This window comes from Molothrus ater, chromosome 1, assembly GCF_012460135.2.
Source record: "Molothrus ater isolate BHLD 08-10-18 breed brown headed cowbird chromosome 1, BPBGC_Mater_1.1, whole genome shotgun sequence".
NCBI lineage: Eukaryota > Metazoa > Chordata > Aves > Passeriformes > Icteridae > Molothrus > Molothrus ater.
Genome location: NC_050478.2, coordinates 92,538,391 through 92,556,732, shown reverse-complemented (window position 1 = coordinate 92,556,732; position 18,342 = coordinate 92,538,391). Strand labels below are relative to the sequence as shown.

At 44.9% G+C, this 18,342-nt stretch overlaps 1 protein-coding gene across 1 annotated transcript in view; it reads left to right on the top strand.

Annotated features, from left to right (window-relative positions):
* The first annotated feature begins 698 nt into the window (after window positions 1-698).
* NR4A3 (nuclear receptor subfamily 4 group A member 3) overlaps window positions 699-18,342 on the top strand; it is a 31,356-nt gene continuing 13,712 nt past the window's right edge. The window contains exons 1-7 of the mRNA XM_036400305.1: window positions 699-1,073; window positions 3,558-3,713; window positions 6,312-7,198; window positions 9,390-9,519; window positions 10,487-10,659; window positions 15,950-16,149; window positions 17,326-17,504. Coding sequence (XP_036256198.1) covers window positions 6,314-7,198; window positions 9,390-9,519; window positions 10,487-10,659; window positions 15,950-16,149; window positions 17,326-17,504 — 1,567 coding nt within the window. The 5' untranslated portion in view covers window positions 699-1,073; window positions 3,558-3,713; window positions 6,312-6,313. The remainder of the gene's footprint in view (window positions 1,074-3,557; window positions 3,714-6,311; window positions 7,199-9,389; window positions 9,520-10,486; window positions 10,660-15,949; window positions 16,150-17,325; window positions 17,505-18,342) is intronic.

Sequence of the window (18,342 nt, the reverse complement as noted above, 5' to 3'; positions counted from 1 at the left end):
ACTTGTGCCGGCTCTGTGAGCGGCACCACCCGCAACCTGCTCCTTGCTCCTGCGCACTGGAAAGTTTCGAAAGAAAAGAAAAAGAGAGTGAAAAAAAGAAAAAAAAGGGAAAAAAGGAAAAACAAAAAGTTGGAGAAGAGAAAATTATTCGGAAAAAAAATTAAAAAGCAAAAAGAAAAAACGTTTTAAAAAATGAAAAATAAAAAAGTGAAAGAAACCTTTATTAATTAATCCTAAAAGTTCCACTGAGTAACTGAGCAAAGTTCTTTTCATTTGAGCCACTTCAGTAAAGATATAATAATTTTGCAATTATCACTATTTCAATAATAATAATTATTGTTAATATTATTATTATCAGCTTTGGGAGCGACTCGCCAGGCTGTGGCGGGCAGGCGGCCCCGAGGCGGCCGGCCGTGCCGTCCCGTCCCGCTGCCGGCGGCTCAGCACGGCTCTGCCGGAGCTCCGCACTGCTCCGCGCCTCTCTCTCGGCTGTGCGCGGCTGTGCACAGCTCAGCTCGGCGCGGTGCGGCGGGAGCGCGGCGCACACACTGGGGCGGGGGGGGGGGGGTCAGTAGCGTCAGGCTCCCATGGCGTCACTATTGACGTTTCGCATTCCAGCCGCTCTATGGAGAGGCCGCTAGGGCTCCTCTCACATAAATGACGTTCAGAGAGAGGGAGCGGGAGAGCAGCGCAGAGAGGCGCCTCCGTCCCCTCTCTCCGGCGCAGGCACACGCGCACCCCGGGGCACTCGCACCGGGACGCGGGCACAGGTCCCGGCCCGGCTCCCGCCGCACACACACACAAAGGCACATCGCGGCGGCGGCCGCCGCTCGGCATCCCTCGCCCGCCCGCCTGCTCACTCCCTCCCTTCGCCCGGGGACGGGCTCCTGGCTCCTCAGGCTTTTTCAATCCTTTTCCATGCCTCGGGATAACGCACCCTCTGGACCTGCAGCTACCCGGAGTCTGAGGGATTTTGTGTCTCGGGTCCTGCCGCTGGACAGCGCCTACACACGCCTTTAAGGAAGCGAGCACCTATAAACTAGATGTAAAGACGGAACCTCCACAGCAACCGAGTACGTATGCGAGTGAACGGGAGCGGCTGAGGGAGAGGGACAGCGCGGCGTGTCCCCACTCCGTGAAAGTTGCGCCGCCGGGGTAGAGATGCTGGGGAGATGCCGGCGGCGAGCGATGCGGCTCAGCCGACGCGCTGCCGTGCCGGGCTCTCGCTGAAACTTTTCCCTCACCTTCCCCCCCTCCTCCCCCATCCTCCCCGTGGATGTTCAATTGCCGCTCGTCTTGCGAGCGTCCCTGCCGTCTCGGCAACTCCTGCCGTGCGCGGGGCACTGCTGCTCCTCGCAAACGGGAGGGCTGTGGTTGAGCGGAGCGGGAGCCGGAGGTACTAAGGTATTTCTGCTAGTTGTTGTCATGGAAATGATGCTGCCGGCGGCGGCGGGGAGTTTACAGCGCCGGTGATGAATGGCAGCAATTTGTCTCCCTCCTTTAGCCGCGCTTGGGAAATAGGTGGTCCTGTTTGCACAAGTTCAGCTGTCTAATAGGGACGGCGAGGCAGGTTGAGCTCATCTCACTTTGGGAGAGAGCAGCCCCCCTCGGCAGCCCAAAGAGCTCGCCCGAGAGGTAATTGCTGGAATGTGACATATTGTATTGAAATGAGACGGGATGTTTGCACGGCACGTCTGCCCGGCATCTGCTCCTCGGAAATGTGCACTTTTCCCTTCGGAGGTCAGAAGTGGTAACGAGGGGCCGCGGTGCCCCGGCACGGGCGGTACCGTGCGGGGAGGCTGGGCTGCGCCGCCGCTGCCCCGCTCCCTGCCCCCGCGGCGCCTCTCGCCTTTGCCTTCTCGCCTTAATAGCTGCGAAAGAAGTTTCAGTCTTGGAAAGAGGCGAGAAAGCGCGGGCGTTGGGTTGTGATATTATGTAGAGGGACAGTTATCGGGACAGCATTATCGCGATAGCCTGTCCCGGGCGGAGATGCCGCTCACCTTAGCGCGGCTAGTTAAGAACGCTGTTACTTAACTTGCAATTTTTGGATACGATGGGATCCGTGAGAGGATATTTCCCAGGGAAAGGGCGTAAAACACTGTTTTATGTAGGGGGATTAGTGTGTTGGGATAGGATTTTTTTTCTCCAGGAAAAAAAAGTTTGGGAATGAATCGCTAACTTTTATCCAAGCCGCTTCACTCGATTACATTCTTCGCCCTATTTTTCTCTCCTCCGTGGAGACCGTTGTATGCTGGAGTCAAGCCCCGGTAAAAAACAATGGACTAAACCAGACCAGACGGTTTCTTCGGAGGTGAATCTCACGCGATCTCGTGGATATTTGCTGGAGTGACCGTGCGGCTCGGGGCGATCCCTCCCACTCCCCCCCCAAAAAAAAATCGCCAGCTAACCGGCGGTGGAAATCCAGCACGAAACTTTTTAATTGAATGGAGCTTCCCCCTCCGCAGTCCCTCCCGGGTAAATGAAGGTTTCGAAACTCGCCTGAAGAAGTCACAATCACAATGGAGTGTTTCACGGTTTCCTCCTCGTATTACAGGGTGGGGAGGGGTGTCACTCGGGGCTGAATGTAAAGTGCACGGAGGAAGAAAAGAGCTTTGACAAGGGTAGTTATTTCCTCCTAATTTACAGCCCTTACGGCCCTGCGCTCCTGGCTCGGGCGGCGGCAGCCCGGAGGGGTGCTGCGTGGTTAAAAGCGCAGCGAGTGTCTCTAGGTAACCGGCGGCTCGGGGGGGCAGAGAGGAGCCCTAGGGCGCTGCGCGCCGAGCGGGAAACCGCCTCTTAGGAGCTCGCAAGGGAACAAAACCCTCGGGAGAGAAAGGGATGAGCTGACAGGCACTTAACACCCCAGGTGCTGGCGGGGGGTCAAAGGCGAGGGGCGCGGGGAAGGCAAAAGAAAGACGAGGAGCGGGAGAAAGAGTTGCCGGGGAGCGGCTTCCGTGGGCAGGGGCCGGCGCGGCCGAGCATCCCCCGCGCTGCCGCGGAGCCCGGCTGGCAGCGCCCAGAGGGTCGGGGGAGGCGGCTGGGCTGCGCTCCCTCCCCCGCGCCGGCGATGATGGGCCCGGAGACACCGCACAGGGTTAGCCGGGCCGGCAGGACACCCCTCGAATCTGGCCGGTACCTTGCATAGAAACTCCCAGCCTGCTTTTCCCCTGTCTCTGCATCCCGAAAAGAGAAAGTTCTCACGGGGAAGTGGACGCTCGTGGATGCTGTCCCGCTTGTTGTAGTCACCCCGCCCGGAGTTCTCCCCTTGCCTTCCCCAGGCTCCTCTCCCGGCGAACAAACCGGCGGCTCCGTTGTCCCAGCCCGGTGCTCTCTTGCCTTTTGTGCGATGAGGGAGCGGGAGCCGGCAGGAATGCGCTCCCCGGCCGGCTCCCCCTTCCCACCCGCGGGGCGAGGCGGGGGGTTGGCGGGCGAGCGCGGGGGACGATGCCCCCACGTCCCCCCGAGGCGCCGCGCCGGGGGGAGGCGGGGGGCTCCCCTCCGCCCCGCCGGGCACCGCCGCCCCTGACTGTGCCTTGTCTCCCGCCGCCGGCGGACAGAGCCCGGGTCGGAAGAGCGCCCCCCGCCCAGGCCAGGCCCCGGGCCCGCCTCCGCAGAGAGGTCCCAGCCGGCACCCACCCCGCCGCCGCCGCCGCCCGCCGCCGCCTCCGTCCGCACCTCCAGCCCCACCATTCAGCGCGCAAGATACCCACCAGGTAAGCTGCCGCTCCGGGAGAAGGGCAGGAGGACGAGGAGAGGGGTGCGGGAGGTCCTGGCGCGGCCCCTACCCTTCCCAAATCCCTTTGGCATCATCGGCCCCCGACGTCCCGGGGAGTTGAAATCCCAAACGGATCAGAGCAGCGCGTGCCTTTCGCAGCGCTTTTGGCGATGCCGTGCCTGGGCACACGGGCTTGCGAGCCCCTCGCCAAAGACGTGCCAGATTCAAGGGGGAGCTGGTTGGGGGTGCTAGTGTCCCTGTGAGGCGCCCGGCTTGCCTGGCGTTCAACTGGGCATCCTTTACCTGACGTTCTCGCAAAGAAAGCAGAACACCATGGTAATAGCTCCTAATATCCCTGCTCCGATGCTTTTCGCCATTCATTTAGGTTTTGATGACAGGTTGCTCGTTAATGCACCTCCCGTGGGTTCTTTTCTTTTCTTGTTTTAATATTGTTGGGTAAAGAAAAAATGCCAGGTTATTTACTTGGCAGGGGAATTAATACTGGTGCCCTAAGTGGAAAAGTAGGGGTTAGACTTAGACAAGTGCGCTGGCAAAAGGCGAGGTAGGAGGAGTCCCACAGAGCCAGGAGAGACCAGACCTTTAGGTTAGGGATATTTTTTCAGTCCTCCGGTCAGAGTTATTTTAGACTTCTGTTTTTCTACTCCACTTTGCACAGAATTCAGTGGCATGACACTGTTATGCTCAGAAAAATGCAGGAAAAAAGGGCATAATGATCTGTTCCCTTGAACTCCTGCTCATTTTCTGAGCTAGCAAAAAAGCATTTTTCCTTCATAGAGCTGTGTATCAACACGTCCAGTTGTGACATTAGATGTGAAATCACTCTGTTGTGTTCCTCTGTCAGTTCTCAGTGGAGGTGTGTGGAAAGAATTTCTTTCCCTTTTTATTTGATTAAGCACCGATCACTATGTTTTAACAGCCAGTCCTTAAACTAACAAATGATAATGATACGACTTGCCAGGAAATGTGTGTGCATGGAATGGCATGGACAGAAATTGACAGGAAAAAAAAGGGAACAGCAGAATAATACATAAATAACATTGGGAGGCAAGGCTTAGGGGGGAGGGTTGTCCTGCCTCCTTCTTCAAGCTTTTGGCATTTAAGGCAAAGAAGGTCCTCATTTCAGGAAACAGCACTATTTTTTTTCTCAGATTTTAGTGTTTTCTCGAGAAGAACAAAGATGTGAATGGTTTGTGGCAGCGTGATAATTCAAATTTGGTGCTTAGTTTAAATATGTTTATCTGTAAAGCAGGCAGGAAAGAATTAAAAGTTGATTTAACACAAATTATTTGGATTCCTGCATGCCAGGAGTGAATATTTTAAAATTGTAAGTGAAAAGAGTTCTTAAAATAATGAGGAAAACCTCATTATTTCCAAGGCAGTTTTTTTTTTTTTTTTAACATGAATTATTTCTCAAGTGCTTCTGGAATATAAATTACCATGATTAAGAAGAGATGAACTGTACTTAATTTCGATATACATTTTATCTGTATTTACTTTTCTCTTTATGAGAAAATTTATACAAATTGATGCATTTTTTCCTCTGCTGTGGAACCAAAATACACCACACACTTTTAGTTTGAGTTGCAAATATTGGTCTAGAATCTCACAATGTTTAGTCAGGCAAACCTCAGTGAATTGCAGAATCGGGTCTATTACTTCCTGTGACCAGCAAATTACATGGCAGACTAGTAGGAAATGTAAAAGTAAATAACAATCAGATCTTTTTAGCCAGGCACTGTGTTGCTTTGACCATCCCAGCTATTAGTGAACCACATTAAGTTTCATGACTAATGAATAAAACCAACTGTATTACTGGCCTCAACCTTGCTTTCCCATAAAAAGAGAAACGCCACATCTTTTATCCTACATTTTTGCAAATTGAAGGGGATGTTGTACCCTCCACTTTTTAAAGGAGAACATTCTACCAAAGATAAGCCTTATCTACCAAAGATAAGCCTTAAAACTAATAATGAAACAGCAACCTTAAATTATTAGCTGACCAGAAATATTCTTCAAAGGTCCAGAGCTGAGTAAGCAAAATTGATGTTTGCAAGTCCTGAGTAGAAAACCTTGTGATTTGAGTAATTTCTCTGACATGCGCTGCAGATGCTGCTTCTTTTAAAATAAATATAATTTTTAATATTATGCATTTGAGAACCGTTTACCCTTCGTGAAAATTTTATGGCATGATTGCATGCATACAGAGGTAGATTTAGAGTCATAAACTGTTCTTATTGTGCTTATCTAATTCTCATTGACACCTACATATATTAAGCAGCAGATGTAGGGCAGGTTGAGATGGATTCTTCTCTCACTGGCACTGGTATAATATAAGCTGGTGAGTTTCTCCCTTGACTAGATGAGAGCAGACTCCTAGTACTGAATGCTTAGTCGGTCCCTGGTGCATATTTCTTGTTGAAAGCAAAAGGCTCGAGGCTAATTTAAAATGTCCGAATGGGAGTTGGGTGCCTATCTGAGCTCTAGGAAAGCTTCTAGGAAGGAAGTTTGTGATGGCCTGGGCCGCAGGAGGCTGGTGCCCTGGGCCTGTTGCTGACGTGCCCCTTTGCCCTTGCAGATATGCCCTGTGTGCAAGCGCAGTATAGTCCTTCACCGCCTGGTTCGAATTATGCATCCCAGACCTACGCCTATGGCTCGGAGTACAGCTCAGACATCATGAACCCTGACTATGCCAAGCTGACCATGGACCTGAGCAGTACCGAAATCACTGCCACTGCCACCACCTCCCTTCCCAGCTTCAGCACCTTTATGGAGGGTTACTCTGGCAGCTACGAGCTCAAGCCTTCCTGCCTCTACCAAATGCAAACTGCCTCCTCTGGCCAGAGGCCCCTCATAAAGATGGAAGACACCCGGCTGTCCCCATACCAGCCCTCACTGCCCCCGTCTACAGATGAGGGGATGCCCAGCACTTCCATGTACTTCAAGCAATCGCCACCCTCCACGCCCACCACGCCCGGCTTCCCTGCTCACCAGGGCCTGTGGGATGAGTCCCCGCTGCAGCCCACGCAGACCTGCCTGCCTCCCGGGCACCTGATGGACGCCGCCCCCATGAAGACCGTGCCTCCGCGCTTCCCTCTCTTCCACTTCAAGCACTCGCCTCCGCACACGCCGTCCGCGGCCGCCCACATGTGCTACGACCCGGCCTCGCTGAGCCTGCCCCTGGGCTCCGACAGGCCCGCCGCCAGCCAGGCTCCCATGGAGGGCCATTCCTACGGGCTTCACCTGGCCAAAAGACCAGCCACCTTAGCCTTCTCACCGCTCGGCCTCAACGCAGCCACCTCCAGCCTGATGGGCGAGAGCAGCGGCAGCGGCAGCAGCGGCCTCCCGTCTCCTCCCAGCCGGAGCTCTTCGTCCGGGGAAGGCACCTGCGCTGTGTGTGGAGATAATGCCGCCTGCCAGCACTACGGGGTGCGGACATGCGAGGGCTGCAAGGGCTTCTTCAAGGTGAGAGATCCGCGCTCTGCTCCCCTCCCTGCTCGATCCCACCTCACTTCCCACCCTCTCTGTCCTCACGTGCTCCTGGCCCCGACCTGGGGCTTCAGGGACATCGTGTGCTGAAACTCAGGCCCCCACAGCAGGGTGGGAGGGACGCCCAAAGTTTTTGAAGGTCAGGGAAAGCCCTGTGTAGATAAAAGGATCAGCCAGTCTCTGCTGAGAAGACGCCATGGCGGTGATCTGGGGGAACCACCTCTGGTCTGCCAGCGCTCCTCAATGAAACGTAGGTCACCCCAGTTTAAGCTATAAACGGCATTTATTCTCTCTTGAAACTCATCAGGAGTACATTCAGCCTGGGTTTTACTCAGTCACCAATTCTAATTATACTTTGTTTTTAGGTGAGAAAAGAAACCCTGAAATCATAAAGTCCACTTAATATTTTAGGTGGTGGCAGCGGTGCCCTTTGTTGTCCAGGGAAAGCTGGCATGAGGAGGAATGCAGGGTGGTCAGCACTGGGAAGAAGCTGTTTTCACTCATGGGACAAACCCAAGTAGTCCTAGTCACTTTTGGTTGCTGCCTTGTCATTCCCCTTCAGCTCAGGAGCCCGGGCAGTCCTTCCCAGGGGAAAGCTGCCTGCAGAGCAGTGACTAAGCACTGCACAGGGTCCCGGTGCCTGCCCTGCAATGAAGGCAGCTCTGCAGCTGAGTAGCAACACAAATAACTTACACACAGCAGTTTCTCAGCTGGAATTTTGCGCTTATATTTTCAAGAGTTGAATATACTCCTTATATCTTAGGTTGGGGTGTTTTGTAATTTCCTTTCAACGGAGTCTGAAGGTCCAGATTCCAGTATTAATTTCAGAAATAGCTTGTTTAAGGGAAGAGCTTGTAATTGACTTTTGGTAGGATAGGTCTGCGCAGAAAGTTTAAGATTTGAAACATTTGGGGTTGATTTTGTATATTTCCTCCTGCTAAGATAGCAGTTATGCCCCTATTGTGGTAAAAGATATAATGGGAACAAAAACAATCTCAGAATATTTGGGGGGGGGCTTACAACATTTTTTTATTGTAGGTAGAGTTGTCAGTATTACTTAATAATAATATTTTCACCATGTGGTAACATACACATCTCCTATAAAACTAATTTGTTATTTAAATATAACTAGAAAAGGGAACACAAATAACATGGAAATAGCAGCTCTCTTTATCCCAAACCTGCCCCTGTGGAAATCAATAGCATATCCTTGAGTTGCAACAGTACCTTATTCTGCAAAATTAAACTGTTTTCAGCTCAAATCACAATGAACAATATTTGCTGTATCTCATATATTCAGTACATTGAGGCTGTTATTTGATAACAAACACAAATTATGGTATAAATTTTATCCATTAATTTAATTGCAGTTAAAGATTTAATATTGAATGTCGAGTTGATCAATTTGTTCCTGGTGTCTTTTCTAGTAGTACCTTTTTGAATGTTATTTATTGATGTATCTTTGATTTTAAGTATGGCAGCATGATATGTTTTTGCATTGATATTTGTTACATTCTTGCAAAGCTTACCAGGTTTCTATACATTTGAATTTTGCTTTATTTTTTTCAACATGACTTTAGAGTTAATTAAATTTACATAACTATGTCATCATTCTGTCCTTTTTCCTCAGGTCAGGTTAACTTTCCCAGAGTATTTAGCCAAACATATTTTGTTGGGGTTACTGGTGTTTTTATTTTTCTCCCTGATGATTTTAATGGCTAACCAAACCAGTTATTGTGGTATTTGACTAACAATAGTGATAGCAAGAGAAGTACATTGCAGATCATTTTGATTTTATTTTAATAAGGCCAGCAATAATCAAGGGAATGAACCAAGTAGAAAATTGTTCCCAAAGGGATATTAAAAGCGGAGATAATCTAATCCCCAAAGGTAGATGTGATGACCTGGTAATTTCAGATATGATTTTATCATTCAAAGTTGCCTGTCTCCAGAGACTTGCTTCAGAAAAATCCTGGATGATTTTCATTGTCAGCAGCTAGCACTAATAAAATTGTTTTTCCTGCAGGCTAGTGTGTTAGGAAATTAATTTTATCTAATTATATGAATTGCACTGTCACTTTTCATGTTGTAATTAAAACACATTTTGTCAGGTTCTAAGCTGCTCAAGAAACAATCAGTTTACTATTTTTGTGTTGCATTTTCGCAGAGAACAGTTCAGAAAAATGCAAAATATGTTTGTCTGGCAAATAAAAACTGCCCAGTGGACAAGAGACGTCGTAACAGATGCCAATACTGCCGGTTCCAGAAGTGTCTCAGTGTCGGCATGGTTAAAGAAGGTAAGGACTCTGGCTATTTATGATCCCAGAAAACTAAAATATTATGTTTTATGAATCTGTGTCTTTGTGTGTGTGTGTGTGTGAGTGTGTGAGCAAGCATGGATGTCTCTACAATAAACTTGACAGTGATGAGATTCGTAACTTACCCCAAAATATGTGCATTTATGTAATAATGTATTGATTTTGTGCTTTTCACCCCTATTATCATATTTAGACTATAGACCCCAGAGTTCAAGAACAGCAAGGTCACAAGAGGATAATTTGACAGTGGCCAAAATGTCTCCTTTATTAACTTTGAACATTGCTCGATAATGCTGTTGGCTTCCCCTTGTTCTCTCACTGGGGGCTGCTCTGGACTGTGTGCATTTTGACATAGGATCTCGTTTCATTCCCATAAGCTGATTGTAAATTTGCAATTAATTTAAATGGAAACAGGATCAACTCATTAGTCCCAATTCTGCAAATATTTAAGCATGTGAGTAATATTGTGTGAGCAGTCCCATTGCAAATACTGACATGGATAATATAACCTATATAGTGTGACCGTGTTTTTTCAAATGCTTCAAGAAAGCTAAAATTACTTTGAATGAATGCCTCTGCCATTTAAAAGGGACACTGCTAGTAGAAACACTAAAATCTGTGTTTCACATTCAGCTTGTTTTCAGCAGTGGAGTGTCACGGGCACGCGTGCAGGGGCACACTGACATGCTGCAAACAAAGCATGGACACAAGGAACACAGCTGGGCTCTCACTAAGCAGCTACATTGCTGCTTACGATCGTAGGTCTGACACAGTTCTGGTGCCATTTGTGTTCCTTTGCAATCAAAGGCATCAAGAGCACATGCTGAAACTGGAGAACACTTATTTTTACTGGTCTGGCCACCATAAGGAAAGCAAGGTGTTCATTCTGATCCATCATTTGCTGGTACCTTCACAACTGATTCCCTTGGGATTTTTTTTCACCTAGTTGTCCGTACCGACAGCCTGAAAGGGAGAAGAGGTCGGCTGCCTTCCAAACCAAAGAGCCCCTTACAGCAAGAACCCTCTCAGCCCTCCCCGCCCTCTCCTCCCATCAGCATGATGAATGCCCTCGTTCGAGCTTTAACCGACTCCACGCCCAGGGAGCTGGACTATTCAAGAGTATGTCTCACTTTCCTTTCCCTGTTTGCTTTCCGCACAGAAATGATTTGCGAGCTGCATTTCTCCTTACCAGCTGCTTTGCCAAAATGAAATTAAGTGTGAAATTTGGAAGAGGGTAGAAATCGGTCCAGCCAGCCGTTGTCTTTTCGTGATAGGTGGACAATGAGAGGAAAGGAAGTGCAGTAGATATTAGTATTAGTAACTATTCATTGTGAGGATCTCAATCACAAAATGATCTAATAATCTGCAGTATATTCAGTGGCTGAGTTAAAGAAAGAAATTGATGGATAAATAGAGCATTCTTCTTGCAAAAAGGCTGTGCCAAAACACAATCAATTATGATGTCATTGATTAACCAGGAGCAGTACTTGTATGTCCAATATCTTAACTTCTGTTTCCTGAAGGCTAAAATTTAATAGCACTTCCCTAATATTCAGATAGAATGGTTGCAGAGTATGACACTGGATGGATAGGACCATTCCTGTTGAAATCAACAGGAATTTTGCCATTATTTAAATGGGAATAGGGTATGCTTTGGATACCCAGCCTAAATATTCCTTCAGTAAAACTCACATTTTTAAAACAAGCCTGGTAAAACTAAAATTCTGAAAAATCAGCAAAGCTTTACCAAAGATCATATATTTTTGTAACCTTGTTCTTTAACATAGCATAGTCGCAATTTAAACATTCATGGAATATTCTGAAAGCTGATAAAAAAGTTCTGTAGTTATTAAAATACAGCATTGAAATGGCTTGTTAAATACAATTTTTAGGCAGGTTGATATAGGATAAGAAAAAAACTACAGCTACGGAAAAACAGGATCAAATTTTTCCCCTTAAAGAAATATGATTAAATTTGAGATTGTTAAAAATAGCAGCTGTACTCAGACAATAACTCCACTGGCCATTTATCACTTGTTGCTAAGTAATATTTAATCCTCAAGCATATTTACTGCAATTACATAAAAATTACGTTATGCTATTTTAGACTGTACTTATATATATAATTTAGCAATTTAAAGCATGCTGTAACATATTTTCTTCAAACTAATCTGGAAGTATTAAATAATATTATTTTTCAAGTGATTATCAAGAATTTAGCTGTTCAGTGTCTGACAACCTACTATAGGGAGAATGCATTAGCCATATCTATATGTACCTTAACTTACCCAGAATGTCTCAGGGATCATTCTACAAATACCAAGGTGTGTGACGAGCTGTTCTCTTTGATAGAAATCTGCTGGGTTTCACAGAATTGCAGGAGTCTAGGGGCCATACTTTGTATTTATTTATTGATATCAAGTTCTTTTGCATTTACAGAAAACTGAACAAAAATTATGTACTTGTATGTGACTTTTTTCTTTGTCCTGCAGTAATTATTTCTCTTTTAATGAAAACAATCCACAGATTTGATTGTTGAACAATTCTGTTGGACTTTACAGAGAGCATATGATTGACAGTAAATTAATTTAGTCTTGGTAGCTAAAAGATTAAGTATGATTATCTGTTAGGACATATTAATATCTAAGTTTTTCTTTACACTAAAATATATTATAGTGTGTTATGACTGGCGGTACTGAAATGACAAAAACATTCTGCAAGAAATAAGTAGATTCTTATGTTTTTCATAGACCCTTATACTTTGAAAAGTTAGGGGAAGTCAAAAACAAATGCTGTGTAAAGAGCAAGATTAACTGTATTTAATGAATTTAATGAAACATATCATAAACACACTGCAATGCTAAAATATTCCTATGAAGAATAATCCTGTACCTGTAGAGATTAATTTAGGGCACGTTCAGCTAGGCTGTGACCCTGCTGGGCACCACAAATGGGCAGATCTGGAAATCTGGCTTTGGAGTCAGCCCTGACACTTCTGCAGATACGACTTTAATGTTTAGCCTGGTCTTCGTGTTTACAAGCTGTAGTATCTTGACCGTCTTAAAACTACTGATAAAAGTTTTGGAGAAAAGCGTGTATCCTTTCCCTCCAGAAAATCCTGTAGAGACACACACTCACAGAGCAACCCAGGAAAAAAACAAAACCAAAAATAAATTACATAAGCTACAGACTCTACACCAAAACATTGGAAACAGTTCTGTTCAGAACATGGCCGCTTTTCATCTCAGCACTGGTTTTAACTTACCAGTCCACAGCTGTGGTATATTTAGGTACTTGGTTTCAAAAGGCAATTGCCAAGGGCTGTAGTCTGGTCTCACACCTGTTTACTGGTACAATTCCCTGAGTTTATGCTTTTAAGGAAGTGAGATGAGAAACAGACCCTTGCCATTCTTATTCATGCAGAGTGGGCACCAATGTAAATATAAATGTTGCCTTTTCAGAAGGGGAGTGCAGCATTTGGGCAATAATCCCCCCCTTCCTGGGCCACAAAATTAAGCACATATCATGACTTTTGGAAAAATGAGTGTAGGCTTTCTTCTGTGCAGAGAGGTTATTGTTAGGCTTTTGCAGCTGTAGCCATTGATGAAGGACCGCTGAAAGCAGGCAAGGGGCAGAGCTAAGTTGTGCTATCGGGCTTCCCAACCTCAGGCTTTCCAAATCTCTTCAGATAAAACATACAAATTAATGTTGCTTGCTACACATGCAACCCCCTCCTTAAGTAACAGTCATATTTCATTTAATTCCCAAAGGAGCTCCAAGGAAGGCAGGGGGGCAGAGCTTTGTCTTTTGTCTTTCTCCCAGTTTGCCTCTAGTTTGCATAGGGCAGGTTTAGAAATGCAGATCAGAGGGAGCCCTTCCATCCTGTGACGCCTCCTGACCAAGGGCAGGATTGCCAGCTGTCTTGGTCACAAGTTAGGTCAAATATCACTTCTTCTCCATGAAATAATCATGGAAAAAACCCACAATTGCGGTGCATGAAACAGAACCATATTGTTTATGGTTACTTGTATGCTCCTAAGTCTGTTACAAGTAAATAATATTTTATTTTAACAACTCTCTGTAAGTGCTAATACTTTATAATGACCAGTGGTGTACTGCAGCAGCTGAAAATTATACAGTTCCACATAATTTTTTACCTTTCTTCTAAAATTGCTCTCATGGGATAGACTATACAAAAAAAAATACAGGTTATAATTTTTTTAGATGCATTTAATTTGAATCAGTGCCCAGCGTGGGGTATACCACACTGTAGCATTCACAGTTACATGACATAATGCAGCATTCAGCTTCATTAGAAAATGTTAAAACTTTGCCTTACCTTTGCCAAATGAATGTTTTATAAATATTAGGAACAAATTAACACCTGGCATAATTATGCTGAGTTGTGATGAGTTATATTTAGAATGAACCCCTTCAGAATGGGTAGTACCTTTTTTCTTTTCCTTTTGTTTTCCTTCTTCTTTACTGCTCAAAGGATCAAGGATATATCTCAGCTTAGCAGTACCTGTTGTGAGGCAGGAGTTTCCATCAGCCTGTTTCGTTTCCCTGTGTAGTAAGAGTCAGAGTAGAGTCAGCCCCTGTGTAGCAAAGCACATCTCCCAGAGCCAAAATGCACACTTGTTGTGGCTTGCTCTGCATGGTCACTTCTAGAGGGTCCAGAACATGCATGGTCTCTGAAAAAACAAATTGTCTTTTTCTACCCATTAATTACCTGTGTGCATCTTGCTGCAGTCCAGTGCCAGGAGTAGGTGATTCTTGCTGCTTGAGCATCCTCAACTGCTCCATTCAACTGGGGGTCTGAACACATAAATATGATGCAGTATACAGATTTTTCTACTGCTGCTCCCCATCTTCTCTGTATTGTGGCCTCTACCTGCCTCAGTGTCACAGGATCCTTTGGAGCAGCTGAGGCAAAATTTGTCTCTGTATGAGCTTTATAAGAAGGACTGCACATGTTTCACCAGCTGATTAGGGATGTGAGCTGGAAGGCACTGTGAGAAACTCATGCAGTTAGGGTTGGCTAAGCAGAACAGAGTCACTAAGAGCTAGTACCAGGAACCAGATACAGACAGAGATCTCTAGGATTGCTGTGATTCTCCCATCAGTCAGCAACTCTGATATTGTGTCCTTCATCCCTTACCTGTCAACAGCAATGAGCTCCAGCTAGGAGAGGCAGAGTACAGGACAGCTACCTGAGAAGTTCTGCTTGCTGCCCCATCTCTCTGTCCTGCACAGAGGTGACTTTTGGGTGATACCTGCAGCCTACGGTTGTAATATGGTCCTCCCATGCTGCCGCTGTTACTAATGGGGAAAGAGTTTTTGCTGCTTCCAGTCTGGCTTGGAGAGTTGCTGGAGTGGCCTTTAGGCTGATGGATTCCAGCCTAAGTGCATGTGGGAAGTTGTTTCCAAAGGGTGTGCAGGCTTCTTTTGGCCGTGGAGACTACCTCAGCCTTTCTTTGGCTGAACCCATAAGAGAGAGAGTGGATATGAAGTCTCTCCCAGAAATAACCCAGCAGGTGTCTGATGATGAGGATGTTACTACAATAAATGCCACATTATTCAGTACCTGCTCAGAAAACCAGCAGCACTTTCCAAGCACAGAATTGGACTAAGCCACAAAAGCTCCTGTTTTATTTTCTGCCCAGAGAGAGAGAGCAGTCTCAAAGGACTGACAGGGATCCACTGGTGATGAAGTAGGAGATAGTGGGGAGAGAGCTGTCAGAGGGTCACAGGGAAGCTGAGCAAGCTGAGACTGTCAAATGGTTGCCTGGAAGAGTTATGGCCACATAAGCAGGATAATAGGTTCTGCTGAACCTCAAATGCTTCAATTTGAAGGATAAGAGGTGATATGGGGCAGCTGGTTTACTTTGAACCAATTCTGTATTCAAATGAAGCAATGCTGCATGTGTCAGATAAAATGTGATTTATCTTATGTGTCTCTATCACTGTCAGATAAAATGCACTTTGTGAGGTTTTGGAAGAAATCTGCATTTCTGACATACTGAGACAAATTCATCAATGGGAAAAGTGTTTCATTGTAGTAAGCCAAATAATGTTCCTCTTCTAGTGTGATGCAAATTATCCTACCCCCCAGCTTTCTATTTCTGTTTACTAATAGCATATAGGTACTTGTAAAATGTGATATTATATTTTAGTTATAAATTTGAAATTACTTCTATACATATGGAAATATTTTTGTAATATCTATCTGAATAGCAAAATGCCTGTAGGTAACCAAATAAGTAGGTAGATGTAGACCTATTTTTATATCTTTATAAATAATACCAGCTTTGCCACAGAAGGAAATGTTGTCGGGCAAATAATGCTGTATGTTTCACAGAATGCCCTTAAATGCATATAACCTTGCTTTCTGTGGCTTTCATTTTAGTACTGTTCCACTGATCAGGCTGCTGCAGGCACAGATGCAGAACATGTACAACAGTTCTATAATCTTCTGACTGCCTCCATTGACATAACTAGAGGCTGGGCAGAAAAAATCCCAGGATTTACTGACCTCCCAAAAGAAGATCAGACATTACTCATAGAATCAGCTTTTTTGGAGCTGTTTGTACTAAGACTCTCCATCAGGTAACTATTTGTTTAATTTCCTCTTAAGGTGATGTGAAAAATCATCCATCTGAATATTTTTAAGGAATAAATATGGCACTATCTTTGAACATTGTCGTTTGTACCAAGAAAAAAGCACAAAAAAAATCGGCAATGTCTGCATACAAAGGATATGGTGTTTAATTTGTTTTACACTGCAGGAAAAATCAAGAAGGTGATTTAAAAAGAGATCATAGGTGTCACTAATGTGCTTCTTTTATTTGATCTGTCCCATCTTCCTCCTACATAGTAATCAAAATTGATCCTCAGGTACTATTTGAGCAAGTCTGCTTTGTACTCATAAGTATGAAATATAGAAACACACTTCAAGTATGAATTTTTTTTTCTTTTCCCTTTTTCATCTGTTTTTGAAAGGGATGAAGAAGATTTAAAATCTTATTCAGATTGGTTTTCTTTTTAAGACCAAGTTGTCTAATAGAGTGAGATGCTGTTTGTCACTCTAGCACTAGTTAAGACACTTTACCGATTTTACTTTCAGGAACTGGCAAAATTGCAGACTGGTGATTTCAGTTATGCCCATGTTTATTTAAGTTGAAAATGACCTTTCCATGTGTTTTTTTAACAAAAATATTGGTAATGGAGAAAGAAGAAGAGGAGAGCTTGGCTGTAATTTCTCTCTTGCACACAGATTTTCATATAAGAGTTTATGCAGTTATGCGTATTGTCCTGCATTACTGCATGTGTTCTCCATTGTTTTTTCCTTGCCAATTTTTACAATCTGAAAAAAGCAGATGATGCTAAGTAAATGCTGAGGGTTGCAGAACCTATCTTTTTATTAGTTTTGTATGTCAAAATGCACTCACTTAGTATTCCTTTGGTTCAAACATACAGTATTTAATGCAAAATGTCTTCTCTGTTTATGCCTTTGGGCAGGACCAAAATCTTAACTAATTAGACAGTCTACACCACATGCTGCAGCTAACCTCAGGCTTATAACTCTACAAAGTAAGCAATCACAGAAGCTTGTTTGCTGTACTTTGGCCCCGAGGGAGAAACATATTGTCAAACGTGAATGCCCACATATGTCTCAGGATAATATGCCTTGGATTTTAAATGACAGACGCTTCAATACTGGTTATGCATTTTTCTGTAAAGTAGAAGATGCATTTATAATTTTTTCAATTGTTTTTATTTGAGGTCTGATACTGCTGAGGATAAGTTTGTATTCTGCAATGGACTCGTGCTTCATAGACTTCAGTGCCTTCGAGGATTTGGGGAGTGGCTCGACTCTATTAAAGACTTTTCCTTAAACTTAAAGAGCCTTAACCTTGATATCCCAGCCTTAGCAAGTCTATCAGCTCTAACTATGATTACAGGTAAGTGCTCCTTTGTTAACAGAAAGCTTCAGACTCTAGTGCTTTTCTTTACAATAGATTCAAGCAATTTCAGTTAATTTAGCTATATTCGGGGTGAAGTGACTATGATTTTTAAGCATTAGCATGACCAAATTGAAATTGTGGATTAACATTAGGCTATCAGACACCCCTCTTAAAATATAGTCTAACTATTTCTTTGCAGCTTCGTTGTTTTCTTGGAGTAGTCTCCAAGCAACTGCTTCCGAGCAAATTGTGTGGCTCCTACAAAAATATTCAAGATACTTTCTGAAGTCCTAGAAAATTTCAATGAAATTACCAGAGTTAGGTCTTCTATGTAGAAATAGTAATATCAAGGCAGAAGCCGTACAGCTAGCATAGCTCATCTCTCAGCAAGATAGCTAGACCAGAAAGAGTGCTCCATGGGGGCAGGCAGGCTGCATTTGGTAACCAGGCTAGCCTAGGTATTCCATGTACTGCTTTTCTGAGAGGGGAAAATCAGAGAATAATGAGAAAACATTTTGTACAACATTTCACAGTTGTACAAAAGCTTTTGGGTGTGCATGTGACTGGATGACCCTTTCTGCCTGCTGGGGTGAACAGCAGGAAACTAATGTCAGAATCTGCCAAATTTGTCCAAACAGTACAAAACAGGGGAACATAACCTTTTAAAGTGTAATTTTTGCATTCCTGAAACAATAAAGCCCAGCATACCTTGCACATCTTGCAATAGAAGAGTCATGGCTGATGGCAGCATAAGGAGTTAGGAGAAAGGGCTTCTGACAACCACACAGCAGAATTTGGAGCAGAAGTCATCTCCACAAAGAGCCTCACACTCATA